The sequence below is a fragment of the Bos javanicus genome, chromosome 25 (genome assembly GCF_032452875.1).
Source record: "Bos javanicus breed banteng chromosome 25, ARS-OSU_banteng_1.0, whole genome shotgun sequence".
Classification (NCBI taxonomy): domain Eukaryota; kingdom Metazoa; phylum Chordata; class Mammalia; order Artiodactyla; family Bovidae; genus Bos; species Bos javanicus.
The window spans coordinates 35,941,040-35,958,139 of NC_083892.1; the positions used below are offsets into that span (position 1 = coordinate 35,941,040).

At 56.5% G+C, this 17,100-nt stretch overlaps 2 protein-coding genes across 5 annotated transcripts; both read right to left on the reverse strand.

Moving 5' to 3' along the window:
• Positions 1-146: 146 nt before the first annotated feature.
• On the reverse strand, positions 147-5,171 carry PCOLCE (procollagen C-endopeptidase enhancer). 2 transcript variants are annotated; one of them, XM_061402087.1, is made up of 10 exons: positions 4,967-5,158; positions 4,026-4,134; positions 3,367-3,625; positions 3,095-3,169; positions 2,385-2,509; positions 1,726-1,862; positions 1,149-1,384; positions 826-903; positions 524-694; positions 147-381 (listed from the first exon to the last, which is right to left on the reverse strand). In XM_061402087.1, the coding sequence occupies exons 1-10, from the start codon at positions 5,062-5,064 to the stop codon at positions 239-241; spliced, it is 1,431 nt and encodes a 476-aa protein (XP_061258071.1). In that variant the 5' UTR covers positions 5,065-5,158; the 3' UTR covers positions 147-238. The 2 variants fall into 2 exon arrangements, with proteins under 2 accessions (XP_061258071.1, XP_061258070.1); XM_061402086.1 differs by lacking the exon at positions 3,095-3,169 and having other exon boundaries at positions 4,967-5,171.
• Positions 5,172-6,014: 843 nt separating this feature from the next.
• On the reverse strand, positions 6,015-16,092 carry FBXO24 (F-box protein 24). Of its 3 annotated transcripts, none has more exons than XM_061402076.1 (10): positions 14,845-16,092; positions 14,495-14,596; positions 14,191-14,374; positions 12,982-13,220; positions 12,495-12,729; positions 10,900-11,058; positions 10,506-10,558; positions 10,107-10,238; positions 6,968-7,138; positions 6,015-6,637 (listed from the first exon to the last, which is right to left on the reverse strand). In XM_061402076.1, the coding sequence occupies exons 1-10, from the start codon at positions 14,914-14,916 to the stop codon at positions 6,275-6,277; spliced, it is 1,710 nt and encodes a 569-aa protein (XP_061258060.1). In that variant the 5' UTR covers positions 14,917-16,092; the 3' UTR covers positions 6,015-6,274. The 3 variants fall into 3 exon arrangements, with proteins under 3 accessions (XP_061258060.1, XP_061258058.1, XP_061258059.1); XM_061402074.1 differs by having other exon boundaries at positions 10,506-10,627; XM_061402075.1 differs by having other exon boundaries at positions 10,506-10,627; positions 14,914-14,991.
• Between the last annotated feature and the right edge of the window lie 1,008 nt (positions 16,093-17,100).

Below are 17,100 nucleotides of genomic sequence, written 5' to 3' on the forward strand. Positions count from 1 at the left end.
GTGGAGAATATGGGAGAATTTTGAGCAAAGGGGTGACAAGATTCAATTTACATTCTTCCCTGTAGTAACCCTTGAGTTGAATGAAGGAATGAAAACAAATCCTCCAAGAGCACCAAAACCATAGAAATGGAAATGTGACCCCTTCCTCAATCTAGAAACATTTATTTGAATAAGAAAAGGGTCCCCTAGGGCCAGGGTGTGGAGGTTGGCTTGGGCTCAGGCCTGAGACCCGAGCAGCCTAAACAGGCTTGGAGGGGCACTTCCTGCTGAGGTTGGTGAGGATCTGGTGCTGGGTGGGCCGGTGGAGAACCACGAAGCTCTCTGGAGGAAGGATGGGACCTCTGTTCTTGTCCACCTGGCCCATCAGCAGGTAACTGATTCCTAGGGAAGGGGAGAGAGGGACTGAGGATCTGTGTAACTGAGAGTTTATAGAAATATCGCCTCACCCCAGTCCCTCAGGTTCTGCCACCTCCATCGTTTTCATGAGGCTCAGTCTCCCTCTACAGTTCCACATCTCCGTTACCTTTCTTCATGGGGGGGCACTGCTTGCAGGGCACATAAAACTTCAGGAGGGTGTCCGTGGGTGGAGAGGGCAGGTCCAGGCCTCCGGTTTTGTAAACACCAGTGACATTGACAGTTGCTGTGAGACCCTCCCCTGGGCCCCGCACCATGGACTTAATCATTCCTGTCACCACTGTGGGAGAGAGGGGCGAGAGGTGAAACTGGAGGCCAGGGCAGGGCTGGAACCAGAAGTTGGGGGAGAGCTTTGGGGACAGGAGCGGTTATAGGCGCTGGAAGGGCAGAGCTGGGGGACGGGCTTCTTACCCAGGTCGCTGTTACAGAAGTGGCTCTGCAGGGTGCCTGTCCTCCGGCACTGCTTTGGGCAGGTGACACTGGGTGCATCTGGCGGGGGAGGGCGCACCCTTAGTGGAGGGCAACCTACCCAGCAGGGAGGAAGGACCACTTTCCCCACAAAAGCCTCATTGAACTTTTTCAGAGCTCTATCCAGCTTTGGGTCCCAGCACCCAGTGCCCGTCCTTAGCACAGAAGCAGCGCTCGTGGGTGCTGTATGAATGGGCGCAGGAAGGAACTCTGTCTGATGCAGCTCCCTGAGGCCTGCGTCGCTTCCTCTCCCTTTCCAGACTCACCCGGGCCCACCGGAGTTGCTTCTGCCTTAGGTGCGGCTTTGGATTTCTCTTCAGGTGGGACTTCAGGCTTGACTTTGGGCCCGGCTCCGGGCTTGGGGCCCAAGCCGACCTCCCCTGGGACTCCTTCGGTGGCGCCCCGAGGCTGGGTCCTGTAGGAGGCCGAGAAGCCGTCGGCCGTGACGCTGAGGTCCGAGACGAACTGGACGAGGAGCTCGTTCCCTTCGGAGGTGATGGAACTGCGGGCGGCGGGGCATCGGGGGAGGTGTCAGGCGGGTAGCGCATCCTGCTCCCTGCCCAGGCCGGCGGCCTTTTGACCCTTGCCCCACGGCTAGCTGCATCAGCTTCTCGATTTCGCGAGCTCCACTGGCCTCGTTATCCAAGGACCCCAGGCCTGGCGCCAAGCCTCGGCCTGGGCCGCTATCTGCTCCGCCCACCCGGTTTGGGGCGGACGCGTAGGCCGCCCGCGGCTTCAGCTAAGCCCCGCCCCTCCCGCCGGCCGCGGGGAGCCCCGGGCTACCGCACCTGGGGCTGCAGAGACGCCCCGACGCCGTCGCCCACCCAGGTGGCGCCCCCTCACCCCGGGACTGTGTCGCCGCAGAACTTTCCCAGCCGCTTGGCGTCGTCGCTCACGGGTCCGTTGAACACGCTGACAGAGTCGTAGCGGCAGTAGGAGTCGGGCTCCAGGTCAAACTTGCCGAAGGTCAGTGAGATCACCTGGCGGCGGGGCAGAGGCGGAGGCTGCGCAGGGGGACCCCGGGTGGCGGGAGGGTGCGGAGTTCTCACCTCCTCCACCCCGCCGCCGCCTCCGGGACGCTCGCCGGGGCCTCCTGTCTCATCGCCCGCGGGCCCTGGAACCCACCTCTTAATGCATTCACACCGCGGCTCGGAGGAACACACACATTCACCGGAACCCTCCATCGCCGCAGTCCGCAAGGCCAAGCCCTGGCTCATTCTCAAGGAAAAGACCCAGAGTCTACCTCCAGCGTCACCATCACATACACACACGCACGAATCCGTTTATATATCAACATCGGGTACCTCGCTCTCGTAAGGCTCCTCACAGTTGTGATTTTACATGTTTTGTTTGGGTGCGAGCAGGTCTGGGTCTGTTTGTGCTCCCCACCATGGCAAGCTCAGTGCTGGGGACATTGTCGATGTTCAGTAAATCTTTTGCAGTCTGCATGCTGGAGGGCGCCGCCCGGGTCCCCGAGGGCAACCGGGGCAGGGGGTCAGTACCTGGTCCGGGGGCGCGATGATGTGCCAGGAACAGCTGATGCCAGGGGGGTAATCGGACTCGGGCCAGTTGGGCGTGGTCAGGGTTCCCTGGGCCTTCTCCAGCCGCCCCCCGCAAAATTGGTGCTCTGGGGAGGGGAGAAAGGAGTGGGGGTGGGGGGCGGTGGAGACCCTCATCAGCTGGGGGAGACCGTGCAGAAAGCTCAGATGTCTGGGTCTCAGGAGGAGGGGGCGAGAGGAGGGAGAGGAAAGAAGGGGGGAAGGTTAGCAGAGATGGGGCTTGGCCGAGCGGGGCTCGGGGAGGTTTTGGACCAATGGGCGCCCAGGCGGGCGGTGGAAGAGGGGGGAGGAACTGACTGGACCCGCTCCCTTCTTGCCCCTCCCCCTGACCCGAGGCCACATCGCTCCTCTTCCCCTGGAAGATCCCATCTCCCCGGCCCGGCAGAAAAGTCCCCATCACGGCTGGAAGTCCCCTTGCTGTGAGGGTGCCCTCAAATTGGGGCACAGCCCCGAGGCCCCTCTGGGGAAGTCCCCGCCTTAAAGATTTTAAGGAGACTTCTGCCGCCAGGAGGGGGTGATGGGACCGCAATCGGGAGCCCCCGGGCTGGGTGTAGGGGGCTCCGGGTCGGGGGGAACCTAGTCCCCCAGCCCGGGGGTGCCCCCCGCGCCCATCAGAGGGAGCCCGATTGCGGACGGGGGCGGGCGTTACTCACCGTCCCAGTAACCCCAGGCCGCCCATTCCACCCGCGGGTCGGTGACCCATTTCCGCCTCGCGCCTGGGGGGGGGCCTGGAAGAGGGGGTGGGTGGGAGCGGGAGGAGGGAGAGAAGACGGGGAGGAGGGACTGAAGGGGCAGTTAGTGAGGAAGAAGGGTAAGGGAGATCATGGGGGCCCCAGGCTCTTGGGGTGGAGGTTAAGGCTGGGGTGGGGCCTGCGCCGGGGGCGGGGCCAGGAGAGGGGGGCGGCGGAGGTGAGGGAGGTCTCACCAGTGCCGGAGGTGGCCCGCCCGCTGTACCAGAGCAGGAAGCCTCGTCCTCCCGTGCCCTCGTCCGATCTCATCCTCAGGGTCACCTGGTTGCCGGAGGCGACTACAGGCGCGGGTCGGAAGGTCCCGCAGAAGCGTCCGAGTTGCTGGCCCGAGGTTCCAGACCCGGCAAAGATCTCCAGAGCATCGTACCGGCAGCTGGGGTGCTGCTCCAGGTCAAAGACTCGGAAGGAGAGGGACACAGTCTGGCTCTTAGGGACCTGACGGTGGGGACAGGGGCGGGGTCCTGCAAAGTCAGGCCAAACACCACCAGGCAGAGGGCACCTCTCTTTCCCCCAAGCGTTTCCTACAGAGACTGGGCCTAAAAGGGCCAGTCTGATGGTGCATGACTGCACCAAGACCCAAATGAGGTCTGTGGAGAGACCAGAGCGGGTGTGGATGAAGGTGGGAATGGACAAGCAGGCTCTGCATTAAGGTGTGAGGTCACTTGCCACGTGGTATTGTGGGCACTGACCAGAGGGGAGGGGGCTGGGACTTCCCCAGGGAGAAATGGTGGGACTTGGCAGGGAGGGAATTCCCTTAGCAGTCTGGCCTTTGGCTGCCTGGACCCAGGCCTCAGACACTTGGAGGAGGGAAGAGTGGCCAGAAGGGCCTTCTCACCGTTATTGTCCAGATGCACTCCTTATTGGGAGGGTAGAGGTTGGGGAAACCCTCACTTGCCACGTAACCCGACTCCCCAGTCACATCCCCTCCGCACAGGAACACGGGTCTGGAGAACAGAAGAGAGGTCAGCTCTGAGTGGGGGTGTGCTGGAGAGGCGAGGAGGTAATGAGGATGGGAGGTGCGCAGGGAGCCAGGGGAATGGGGGAGGAAGGCCCAAGGGATCCGAGGCGGCCTCGGCCAGCCCGAACAGGACTGCGGTGGGAAACACTCCAGCAGAGGATCAGGGAAAGCAGGCCAGCCACTTGGTTGTCCCTCCAGCCCCTCAGAGTCCCTACCCCCCACCCCAACAGGAATTCCGGGAATCCTCCCCTCATTCTCCACCGCCCCCCCCACCCTGCCTGGCAGTAAGGACAGGAGCCGCCTAACTACTTCCAGATGTGGACACAGACAGGAGGCCATGACAGGGGGTGGGTTGGGAAGGGGTGGGGGATGAGGCAGCCAGGGCCCTGCGCTCCCAACCTTTGCCCTTCTCTACTTCCAGCTAACAGCTTGAGTGTCTGACTCCCAAATCTCTCCCTTGCGCTCCCCTCTTCCCCCCACCATCTTCAGTTCCCTCCTGGAATCCTGACGTCCAGCCACCAGGCAAGTTCAAGGTCTTGGTGCTCTCAGGTTCCATGAGGGGGGGCCAAGGGTCTAGATCGATGCGGAGAGGATGGAGGGTGGAGGAATGGGGAGCAGTGGTGACCCACAGGAAACACTGGTCTGGCAGCAGGGAAGGAGGACTTGGGGGCCAGAGAAGGGTAGGGAGATGTGGCGGTGGGGGGGGGGCGGTTGTTAGCAAAAGAAGCCACCAGATCTACAGGCATAACCCCTTCCCCCGCCTGGAATTAGGGATTTGAAGCTCACTCAAGCCATCTGGAAGGTGCCAAGAGACCTACCTGGTGTAGTTGGGGGTCTGGCCATGGGTGAAAGGCAGCAGCAGAGCCCAGGCAGTGAGGAGGGGCCCCAAGAGGGAGGCTGTGGCAGCAGGCAGCATGGCCAGGGGCGGGGGTGGAGAAAAGTGCTGGGGTCTTCAAGACAGAGGCAGCGGCTGAGTGCAGCAGCAGCAGCGGCAGCAGCAGCGCGGATAATCAGTGCCAGATGAGGCAGCCTCGGGCGTGTGGGCGTGGGGACTGGCCAGTGGGGCGGGCGGCGGGGAAGGCGGGACAGGGAGAGAAGAGCTGGGACAGTGGCGAGTCCAGGGGCCTCTCTAGGTCCAGGACACACAAATACTGACCTAGTGGGGCGGGGGTGGAGCAATGAAGGGCAGATCGAGCATCAGGCTCTCAGCATAATCCAGGCGGTCCAGGAATGTCTTCAGTAACCCTGCTCTGTCCAGAGCCCAAGCATCCTTCCAGCACAGCTTGGGGTCCTTCCTGTGGACCCTCCAGCCCACCCCATGCACCTCCCCATTCCCACTTCCTCAGCACCCAGAGGAAGTCCTTCTCTGGACTCCCAACCTCTAATCACTCACTTCCTGACCACCCCGTGGCTCCAGCTTATTTTCAACTTCAAATGTTTACTGTCCTCTCCCTCCAAGGGCCAGACCAGGCCACAGAGAAAGAATGTTGCTTACCCATCTTCTTTCTCAAATACTTGGAGGTATGGGTAGGGGGTGGGAGGCATGGTATGTGGGCAAAGGGAGTGTCTTCTTTATGGAGGAAGGGGAGGATGGAGTAGAAAATAAGGGAAAGGACAACGTGTAAGCTCAGATCTGGAAGGAAAGCAGGAGGAGAGTGGTTGGGGGTGGCTGGCTGCTCTGGGATGGAGTCAGAAGGAAGCGACTTGCACAGTCTGGTGGATGGAGGATCCAAGTGGCAGAACCAAGTAGGGGCTGGAGAGGAGAGGAAGCTGATGGATGCAGGAACTGACAGCCTGAGCTGCTTCTACTCTGCACCCCACCCCCACCCCCAGGTTCCTCCCAGGCCCCAGGGTTCCAAACCAGGCCTGGATTCAGCCTTTTATTCTATTTGTCAATCAAATCTTTCGTCCATGATAGTCAGGTTGGGGGCCCCTCCTGGGCAGCCCCCTGAACATCTTACAAAACCATTCCCTGCCCACCCTGGCATGTCTAGCAGGCCCCACCCCCCTGCATCCCCTCCCCACGCGCGTGCGCACACCATGTTTGTTGCTACCACTCCAGCTCTCCTTAGCCCCTGGCCCAGGCCACACTCTCCCTCCAGGGGGTGAGACTAGGAGAGGAGGGGTCAGCTTTCAGGGGGTGGGGGGCCTTGGCCAGCCCCTCCAGCAGCCCTCTGCAGCATATCCAGCGCCTCCCAAAAGAAATCCTTCTGTGCCGCCATCAAGGGCATCCAGCCCACGATCTCCTTCATCTTCTCCATGCGGTCCTGCAGTGTGGGGCAGTTGTGGATCTGGCTGAGGTACTCCTCACAGGCCCAGGCCACCCCACCAGGGTCCTGGGGTGCTCCAGCCCCCAGGCTGGGCTCAGGGGTCCCCACTGCCTTGCTGGCTGGTAGGTCCCGGTAGGCTGGGTGGTGCTCAATGTCGTGGCTGGACAGCATGTAGAGGCACTCTCTGGTGGAGCAGAGAGAGCAGGCGCACAAAGGGACCTGGGGGAGAGGAGATAGGGCGTGGCTGAGCAGGTGGGGGGGGTGCCCAGGACGGGGTTCCCTGGAAGCCCCAGCTGTTGTGTTCCTCCCACTCAGACCAGCCGCAAGTGAGCTGGCTGGCTGAGCCCCAGGGTCGTGTGAGGTCAGAGAGGGCCAGCAGGATCAGCTCAGGGGGAGAGCCAGGAACCATGGTACACTGCTGGAAAGGGAAGTGGGCGGTGCTGGGAAGTGGGGTCCCTGGGTCCTGGTGGGATCCCCAGCTCCAGTCCCCCTGGGCCTGATGGCTCCTGCCCTCCCCTCTTGCCCACTTGTCAGAACCTGGGCTCTGACCTTGATGTGGAGCTTGACGAAAGAGGCGCTGCCCTTAGGCCAGCCGGGGAGGCGGCCTCCGGCCCCGCAGCCACAACCCAGCAGCTCCTTGCTGAAGTCCGAGCCCTGGCTCAGCACCAGGGAGTGGTTGAGGCCGCACCACAGGGCGATGGGGCGCTGGAGATAATGGACCTGAGGGCACAGGGGGTGGTCCCTAAGTGGGGAACGCCAAGGGACTAGGGTGACAGAAGGGCTCAGGGCAGTCTAGGGAAACGAGGGGAGGGAGGAGATGGGCCGGAGAACAGCCTCCCCGTCCCCGGACAGGCAGCATGGCTCCTCCTCGGTTCTCCGGCAGCCCCAGTCTGAGCACAGAAGCGCTAGCACAGCTGTTGCTTCCTCCTCTCCGCTCCCTGGAAAACAGGCTTCCTGCCCAAGGCCAGGGCCTGCTGTCTGCATCCTGGTCTCACCCCCAGGCCTTCGCCTATCCAGTCTCTGTTCTGCCTTCCAGCCTCGAGGGGGAAGAAAGAGCCTCTCTATCCCTGTGCCATTCCAGGAAGGGCTGCCTTCCACGGACTCCTTCCTTCCATCTCTAGCATTTTCAGTCTGTCATATCATTACCTTTCAAAATGGCCACACTGTTCTGGAAAAACACTTCCACCCGACTCCTGCTGCTTCTGACCTCTGTTTTAGGCAGCAAGACTGGCTATATAATCAGTCTGAGGTGGGCCTCTTCTTGTTCTTTGCACAGCAGGTCTCACCTGAACCTTCTGTGATCTGACTTCCTACTATGCTGGGACTTCTCTCCTAAGGCACTGGACCTCCCAGCAGGCAAATCCCAGGGCCTCTCCTGCATGCTCGCTCCTGAGACTGAGCACTTTAATTGTGATAATGTAGATACATAATTTATGGCCACTATAGGAAAGTTTATAGGAAAAATTATAAAATATTATCACTGCGAGAAGCCCCACCGCCTCTTATTAACCTCTTGCTGGGCATTCTTCCTCAGTGTTGCCTCTATAAATATACATACACAAGCTGTATATTTTTAAACAAAAATGGGATTGTGCTGTGTAAACCATTTCTTGATTTTTTTTTTTTTCTCTTAAAAGTATGGGAACTTCCCTGGTGGTCCAGTGGCTAAGACTCTGCATTCCCAATGCAGGGGCGGGTTGGATCCCTGGTCAGGGAACTAGATGCCACATGCTGCAATTAAAGATCCTCCATGCTGCAATGAAGACCAAAGATCCTGTGATTTGCAACTAAGACCTGATGCAGCTATAGATAGATAGATAGATATGCCATATATATCTATATGTATTTATACACACACAACGTATGGCACAACTGGGACTTCCCTGGTGGTGCAGTGGTTAAGATTCTGTGCTTCCACTGCAGGGCAGATGGGTCTAATCCCTGGTCAGGTCAGATCCTGCATAACCTGTGCTGTGCGTGCATGCTTGTTTGTGTCCAACACTTGCGACCCCATGGACTGTAGCCCACCAGGCTCCTCTGTCCATGGGATTTTTCAGGCAAGAATATTGGAGTGGGTTGCCATTTCCTCCTCCAGGGGATCTTCCCAACCCAGGGATGGAAACTGCCATTTCCCACGTGTCCCGCACTGCAGGCGGATTCTTTACCACTGAAGCACCTGAGAAGTCCGCATAATGTATGCAGCACCCCTGCCAAAAAAAAGACACAACCATCTTTCCACGTCAGGGAGTATATTCCTGCATTATCACTGTCACTATTAATCACCCCCTCCTGGGCGAAACTTTCTGTATCCGTGAGATTTGAGGGTGTACCCATTTGAGGGTGTGTCTCTGAGACAAGTTTCAATCCCTCTGCCCACAATGGTGGCTACCACGCAGCTTTGCTCCCCTTATCTCTACTTTTGTCATTTCAACTTTGTTCCAACTTGGAATCAGCTAGACGTTTCTATTTCAGTGTTTTACTCTTCATTGAAAAAAAAAAAGGCTAAATTCACTTTCTCCCCCGAAACCAGCATTCCTCTCCAACTGACGTGTTTACTTGTGATACTGTCCATTTCCAGGGCCAACTATATCCTGCCCTGCTGCCCTCGTATGTAATTACTTTCCAGAGGCTGTTCATTTTCTTTTAAAACACCTCACATCTCCATTCCTCTCTGTTCCTGCTCCCACTGTGCCAGTCCTAATCCCTTGTCTCAAGCCTGAGTGTCCCTCAACAGCTTCTGGGGGGCCTCTCACTGTGCCCTCTGGCAAGGTGACCCAGTCTCAATCATCCAGGGGGGTTGTCTTCTCCTGCTCCAGAACCCACAACTGCTCTTTCCCAAAGCAACACTTCTGTAGGCTTGTGTCCACCTATAGGGCTTCCCTGGTGGCTCAGATGGTAAAGAATCAGCCTGCAATGCAGGAGACCCAGGTTTGATCCCTGGGTCAGGAAGATCCCCTGGAGAAGGGAATGGCTACTAAGTGCAGTATTCTTGCCTGGAGAATTCCATGGACAGAAGAGCCTGGCAGGCTACAGACTACAGGGTCGCAAAGAGTCAGACACGACTGAGCAACAAACACAATACCACCTTAATACCACCTTGTAGCTGCTGAATCCCAAAACACTGCTCCAGTCAGGTCAGTCTTTCCACCTTCCCAGGGATGCGCAAGCTGTGTCCCCACCGCCCCGCCCCCCCCACCGTTACATAGGATGCCTTTCCCGGTACCCACCCGAATCCTCTCTAACCCACTGAGATGCTCACATCTTAGCTCCTCGAGTTACTTCAGCCCACCCAGGTCTCCTCATGTCACTAAACTCCTACTGCCCTAACGGCACGAGCCACACAAAGTTCACCTCGTGGTGCCAACCCGGGTGAGACACGCAACAGTAGCACAAGCATTACAAACTGGTTGACTTCCTAGGGATTAGAAAGTGGATTCTGGGACTTCCCTGGTGGTCCAGTGCCCAAGACTCCGTGCTCCCAATGCAGGGGGCCTGGGTTTGATTCCTGGTCAAGGAACTAGATCCCACGTGCTTCGATTGAAAGATCCCACACGCTGCAACTAAGACCCAGCGCAGCCGAATAAATAAATACAGTATTTTTTAAGTAGTGGATTCTATGGAAATTAGAGGCGTGGAGATAGATCCAGGGGTCAGGGAATTAGGGAAAAGGGGGAGGCAGGATGCTCACCTGTGTGGGTTCCCCTCTGTCCATTTTGTCCCCTGTTCCCAGCTGCCCATATCTATTATTTCCCTGCATAAAGATTCGGCCAAATTCATCCACCAGGCCAAGGTGATTGTAGCCAAGAGCACAGAATAGGATCTATGAAGTAAGGCAGAAAGGCAAAGTGAGTGTTCAGTTGTCTTTGGAGGAACTCTGAGCTCCAGAGTCTCCCCACTGCTGACCTGCCCTCCCCAGCTGATCGCTTCCAGTTGCGCCTTCCATGCCACCCCTCTCACAGGTCCCCTTTCCATCCCTGATCAATCATTTGATTCCTGCTCATAGTTCAGACCTTCAGTACCTTGCAGTCCCCTAAGCGCCCCCGCCCCTGGTCTGCCCTGCCCGCCCCTGCCCTCCCGAGGATCCTACCTTGGCAGGCAGTGAGAGTGCAAGCGGCATCTGCTGGTCCAGGGGGTCAAACGCTTGAAGGGTCCCAAAGAGATCACGATACACCCCTGGGGTATGCACCTCAAAATACACTCCCCCCTGGTCTGGGGGGTCGGGAGCCCTCAGCTCAGCGGCTTTGGGCACCCATGTCCTAGGGATCGGGCCCTACCTGTGATGAAAGGTGCAAGTTCTGGGGAGTCTCACACCCATTAGAAATGCACCAGCTATGATGTCTGGGAACTTAAACACCTGTTTTGACTAGGATGCCCTATGGATCCCCTGCCGAGCTGGAATAAGGATAAGGGAGGGCTCTGTATCTGGAAGGTCTGTCCAAGGTTGGGGTCTGGAGAAGCAGGAAGATAGTTGTCTTTCTTACCTGTGATGTAGAGAGTACTGCTCTGGTTGGAAGCCATGCAGGCCACACGCAGGTGAGGAAGGCAACGGGACACCTTTCTCAGGGCCAGCTGAACCGTGTAGGAGCGTGGTTGATCCAGCTGGGTCTCATTCACGACCAAAGAGTAGATCTTTCCTTCTTCTGGGGGAGGGGACAAGGAGGCAGACAACTGTGTGGGGGAAGGGACCCTCCAATAGCCACATTGACTTCTTTTTAAATAAAAATGTTATTTATTTGTTGATGCCGTGCTGTGCGGCATGCCGGATGGTTCCTGGACCAGGGATGGAACCTGGGCTCGCCACACCCAAAGTGCCGAATCCTAACCACTAGGCCACCAGGGAACTCCATTGACTTCTCAAGAGACTCCCTAAGCCCTAACAAGACAAAACATTTACTGCCCTAGAGTGGGCTGGAGGGAAAAGTGTAGAGAAGAAGCAAGGAGCGGTGATGGGGGGTGACTTCAAGTTCCCCGGCCTCCAGCTCTCACCACTGAAAATCAACCAGGGGAGTTCTTCAGTGTGAGGGACAAGTGGAGAGAAAACCTAGCAGGTGGATTTGGTGGAATCTAATTTGATTCCTGGTTGGGAAGAATGATGTCTGGGGATTCAGGGCTCTGCCTAGCATTAAGAAGTCCAGAAGGGCAGAGGGGAGGGGGGAGTGTTCCCTGGTGGTTAGGACTCTGTGATTCCATGGCAGGGTACCCGGGTTCAACTTCACAAGCTGTGAGGCATGGCCAAAAAAAAAAAGAAGTCCAGAAGGTCTCAGGTCTGGGGGCTCGGGAGTGTGGTCAAATCTGGGGAACACTGAGAAAAAGACGGGGGTAGTTCAGGTATAAAGTACAGTGCCTGGTGGAGGTTGGGATGCTTAGAATTTTAAAAATCAGTGCAGGGACTTCCCTGGTGGTTCAGTGGTTAAGGTTCCACCTTCCAATGCAAGCGGTGTGGGTTCAATCCCGAGTTGGGGTTACTACGATCCCACAAGCATGGGATGTGGCCAAAAAAATAAAGTAGTGGAGTTCCCTAGTGGTCCAGTGGTCAGGACCCGGCATTTTCACTGCCTTGGCCCCACGTTCATTCTCTGGTTGGGGAACTAAGATCCCACATGCCATCAGTAAGGAAGTGTTAGTTGCTCAGTTGAGCCTGACTCTTTGCGACCCCATGGACTGCAGTCCACCAGGCTCCTCTATCCATGAGATTTTCCAGGCAAGGATACTGCAGTGGGTTGCCATTTCCTTCTCCAAAGGATCTTCCCAATCCAGGGATCGAACCTGGGTCTTCTGCACTGCAGGCATATTCTTTACCGACTGAGCTCAAGGGAAGCCCCCCACATGCCATGCAGACCAGCAAAAAAATAAAAATAAATCAGGTGTTCACTAGAACAGTGGTTTCCAAACCATTTTTTGCAGCAGGGCCCTTTATTCCTATGACATGTTACCTAGAATCCTAGACTAGCAGAGAGATCAAAGCAGATACTTGGTTCGACACCAGGACGAGGTGCCCCTCTCCCCCCACCTTCTGCTATGGGTCCTGAAGACTCTGTAGGAAAATAATATGTAAACAAGTTGCTTTAAGCCTCACCTGTGAGGAGCAGCAAGGCCCGCTGCGTCTCCTGACCAACCAGCACAATCTGCTTGAAGCTCATGGAGTGGTGGAAGGTCATCTTGAAGACCCGCTGCCCGCTGGACTGCAGGTACACCTCGACACAGTCGCAGGCCCGGCTGCTGGTCGTGCCCACCACTCCCGGCTGCTCCCGAGTGGCCAACACGTAGAGGTATTTGCGGTAAACTGTGTCACATCTCGGGTCGGAGGCAAACTGTAGGAAAAGACAACAGTGGGACAAGAAGAAGGTGCCCGGGATCTAGAACCTTGCAGTGGGATGAGGCTGGGGCAGCTGGATCTGGGGGTAGGTGATGAGATACGTGGGTGCGGGGCTGGGAAATGCGGACTTGGTTTCAGGTTCCTGGTATAGGAGGGCGCTGTCCTGAGGATGCCAGCTCGGGACTCGTGTGGCCCTGGGGTCCCAGAGGAAAGATGGGGTCTCGGCTGCCCGGGTCCTGTTACTCACGTCCTTGGCTCCACGACACAACACAATGTAGCGGCAGGCCCGCTTCCACTGGATCTGGCCAAGGGTGGAGGAGACCAGGGCATTTTTGAGGAAGAAGAGGGTCCCTGCGTAGTCAAGAATGAAGACGTGGTCCTTGGTGGGCAGGAAGCGGCGGTAGCCATGGGCTAGCTGGGGAGCTACACTCTTGCTGAGACAGCGGCGGCGGCCCCCAAATGCCTGGAAATACAGGCCCTTTGTGTCTGGAGAAGACAGAGAGAGGGAAATTTAAAGGCTGAGGAAGGCACAAGGGAGATGAATCAGAGCTTGGGCAAACTAGGTTTCTCAATGGATGGGTGTTTAGCTCCTCCCCATCCCCATGCCAGGGGAACGACCCCTTTCAAAGGGCCTGTGCAATGCTCAGAAGATACCTGAAATTACGCCCCATGTCTGAACTAAAATTCTCTGCCTGACCTCAGCCCAGGGCCATACACATGCTGCTAAGTGTATGGACTTCTTTGGTCCAAACTTGCATTGAAGTGGAGACATCAAAGGACTTAACAAGAATTCATAGAAAAGTAGAAAGAGGAGTGAAAAGGAATGACTGGGAAAAGCTGGTAGCCCTCCCTTGTCCCTAGCTCTGGATGTGCTACCTGGATCTCCCTTCACTCTGGTGTGTGAGATGAAGTTATTGGATTGGAGGTTAGAGCATATTTCTCGACCTGGGGGTGATTTTTGTCCCTCAACAGACATTGGCTGTTACAGCTCAGGGAGGTGCTATTGGTATCTAGTGGGTGGAGATGAGGGAAATTGGTAAACATCCCACAAATGCAGAGGACAGCCCCCTCACCCGACTTCAAAGAATTATTTGTCCCCAAGTTTTATTAGGGATCAGGTTGAGAAATCCTGGTTTAGAGGAGGGAAAACTCCAGGTGTTGGGAGAGGAGGATGTCTGAAGGCGAAATGTGGAAGTGTTTGAATGTGGTGGGCAACTTGGCAGGGATGCTAGAAGGAGTGGGGGCTCTGGGTGACACTATCTGAGAGCAGCTCTAGAGACTTGGAGTAAGACCTTGCTGAAGTGTGTTTCAATCTAATAAGTTTCTTGCAGAGAAAGGGGTCCTGGAAGATGGCTGGGAATACTGAGGTCATCAGACCACTTTATGGAGCAGGAGGGACCCCAGGATAAGGTAGGACAGAGGCAGAGAGAACTAGAGGTTTTGGGGGAAGGTGTACAGTTCAGAATGGCAGCTCTCTTCCAGGGTCGGACCCCAGAACCCTGCTCTCGAAGGCGAGGACTGAGCCGGTGACAGATGCGTCTCCACACGCTCTCGGCATCGCACACTTGGTGGAAGTAGTGGCAGGTCTGGCCGAGAGCGACCACATCTCTGACTGGGAGGAATGAGATGATGTGCTCCACCTGCGGGGGTTGGGGGGCAGGACGGGGAAAGCAGGGGTCAGGGGGCAACCCCCTCTCCAGCTCTCCTGCCCCCGGGTTCCTTTATTCTTAGCACCAACCCCCCCACCCCCAAGGACTCACCAGCTCTGGGGGGAACAACTGAACAGAAACAGGGTTTCCTCGTCCCTTCTTCTCTTCACCCCCAGGTTCTGAAGGGCCACATGAAGGGCAGCTCCGCTTTACCTGCCCAAGGAGAAGGGGGCACACATGAAGGTCATGCCTCTCTTTCTCCCTTCTCTTACTTATTAACTGCTATTTGGGAGGGCCCATTGCTCTGACTCCCAGCTCTGTGCTGTCAGAGCCTGCCATCTTTTTCCTCTGGGTCCGTGGGTTACCCCTCCCTGTCTGCCTGGCTCCTTGTCCAACTCCTCCCCTGACCTCCGGCTGCCATCTTGCTGCCCCCCCTTTGCCTCGCCGCCCTCCCCCCTCACCCTGAGCCCCTCCTCCCGTCTGCACAGCCCGGTCAATTTTTGCAGCTTCCGGCTCCGGCTTCTCCTCACCATCCTGACTGCCCCCTCCCTGCTCCTGCCCTCATCTCTCCGGGCCCCTCGGCCCCCCGTACTCAGCTCCCTGGCCCCCGTCCCTGCTGCCTTTCCCACACCATGTCCCCTGCCTGGGCTTGGGGGACTTTCTGGGGCCCCTCGCCCTGCTAGGCTCCTCCCCTATGGAGTCTGGGGCAGACAAACCTCTCTCTGTGACCTCACTACCCAGCCACTGTGACCTATTTTTCCCCAAGCTTGCCTGGGATTTTCTCTCAGCTCCTTGGTTCTAGCTCAGTTCTGGCCACCCAGGGGCTCATGGGATATGCATTGGACAGGAGAAGTATAGTGTGAGCTACTGGTAGATGAGGCCTTTCCTTTCAGGGTGTTTTTTTCACTTGATGCCCTTTTAGCAAGAGAAGCACTGGTGAATTCTTCATATCTTAGCAGTTAAGAGCCACCAGGGGATTTGTAGCTCAAGAATATATATATATATATAAAAGTATAAACTCAGTTCGACAGGCGAGGGGGAAAGGTGACCCTGTTAATTAGACCATTAATCTCATGACAGCATGCATCAGATGACAGCGGCCACAGCTAAGCACAAACACTACTCTTTTCTCATGAAGAACACATCCAAAAGTAGACTTCTTTCCTGGGGACAGTAACATGGTTGCATGCATGAAGGGCAACATATTAAGGTGGAAAAAAGGAATAGATTTACTCTGAAAGCTCAGTATATCTCCCAGAGTCTAAGCTATTAACTTAGTCTTATGGGCAGAGGGGGATGACATGGATGAGAAGCAGCAGAGCTGGGGCTGCATCTGTCCATGTAGGGGGACAGAAGATCTGCACCTATACATCCAAGGAGTGGCTGTCTGTCCCAGCAACGCTGAAGAATTTAGGCCTGGACAACCAGCTCTCAGCTGCACAGTATTATAGACTCATTCGTTTTCTGTGTTAGTAGACTGTCAACCATCCAATCCAACTCCCTTACTTAGGGGGACCAGTAAACACCTAGTTTGAGACACATAGGATGGAATTCTAATAATTCAATAAATGTCTCGGAATGTCAACATCTGAGTTGTGACTTATGGGAGAGATTCTTCAGCTACTGTGGCTAGGCAACTGTTAACCAATTAAGTGGATTATACTAGGTCCTTATGCCACCTAACAGGATGTTAATATCTCTCAGCAGACGGTACAAGTATAGACAGCTTCCTCTTGCATCTGGGTCCTCTTTATCCACTCCGTTTCACCTTGGAAGCCAAGGAAGAGAGGTGAACAGAAAAAAAGCCCAACGCAAAAGCTGATGCAGGGAGAAGCCTGGCTTCCAGTGCGAGCTGTTAGTAACTTGCTGTTTTCTCTTGACAACTTCTCATCAACTTCCGTTTATTTCCTCGTTTGTAAAACGGAGGACTTCTTCTAGGTGAGGGTGGTCCCTTCTAGACTAATCCCGTAGGTTTGATCATCACAATTTCTGCCCAGCCAGGCACGCTCCTTTGGGCAGCGGGATAGCCCGGGCGTATTTTCGAGGCTTTCCGGGTCTTCCTTAACCCTTCCTCCAGGAGTTGAGCTGGGTATCTCCAGCCCCTAGGAAGCCACTGGTCGGCTCGGACTCCAGATTGTCGGGGGTCCCCCAGCCTTCGCAGCTGGAATGGCATCCACAATCCCTTCTGCGGCAACGACCCCTCTGTACACTGGCCTCAGGCATCACCGTGCCTCCCGCTCCCCCTAGTCCCCACGGTCCTCAAAGCTTTGAGCTCGCTTGCTCACAAGTCCAACTTGCACACATTAACTTCTACCCTTGCAACCGCTTGGAGCCGGCCGAGCGCGGTGCGCTCGCATTCTTTTATCTCAGTCTCAAAAAGTTCCAGTTCACCCGCCTCCTCCTTAGCGAAGGGGGGGGGGGCGGCCTTCTTCTCGCCCATACTATTGGTAGGTAGAGCCGTCCCTCAGAGAAGAGGCCGGGCCAGGTTCCCTTGGGAGGATCTAATTGGCCTTCTTGACAGTCACTCGCCTATATCTGGCTTGCGATTGGTCCTCGTTGGACGAGGCTCAGGGTTTGCCTTTCTCGGCCTCCAGCCCCGCAGAGTGGAGCCCCGGGCGTCTCCGCCTCCTGATTGGACCTGATTGGCTTCATCCCCACTCCTGAGATTTGTGATTGGGTGCGGCTGCGCGGGGCGGGCCGGCCTGGAACCTCGGCCG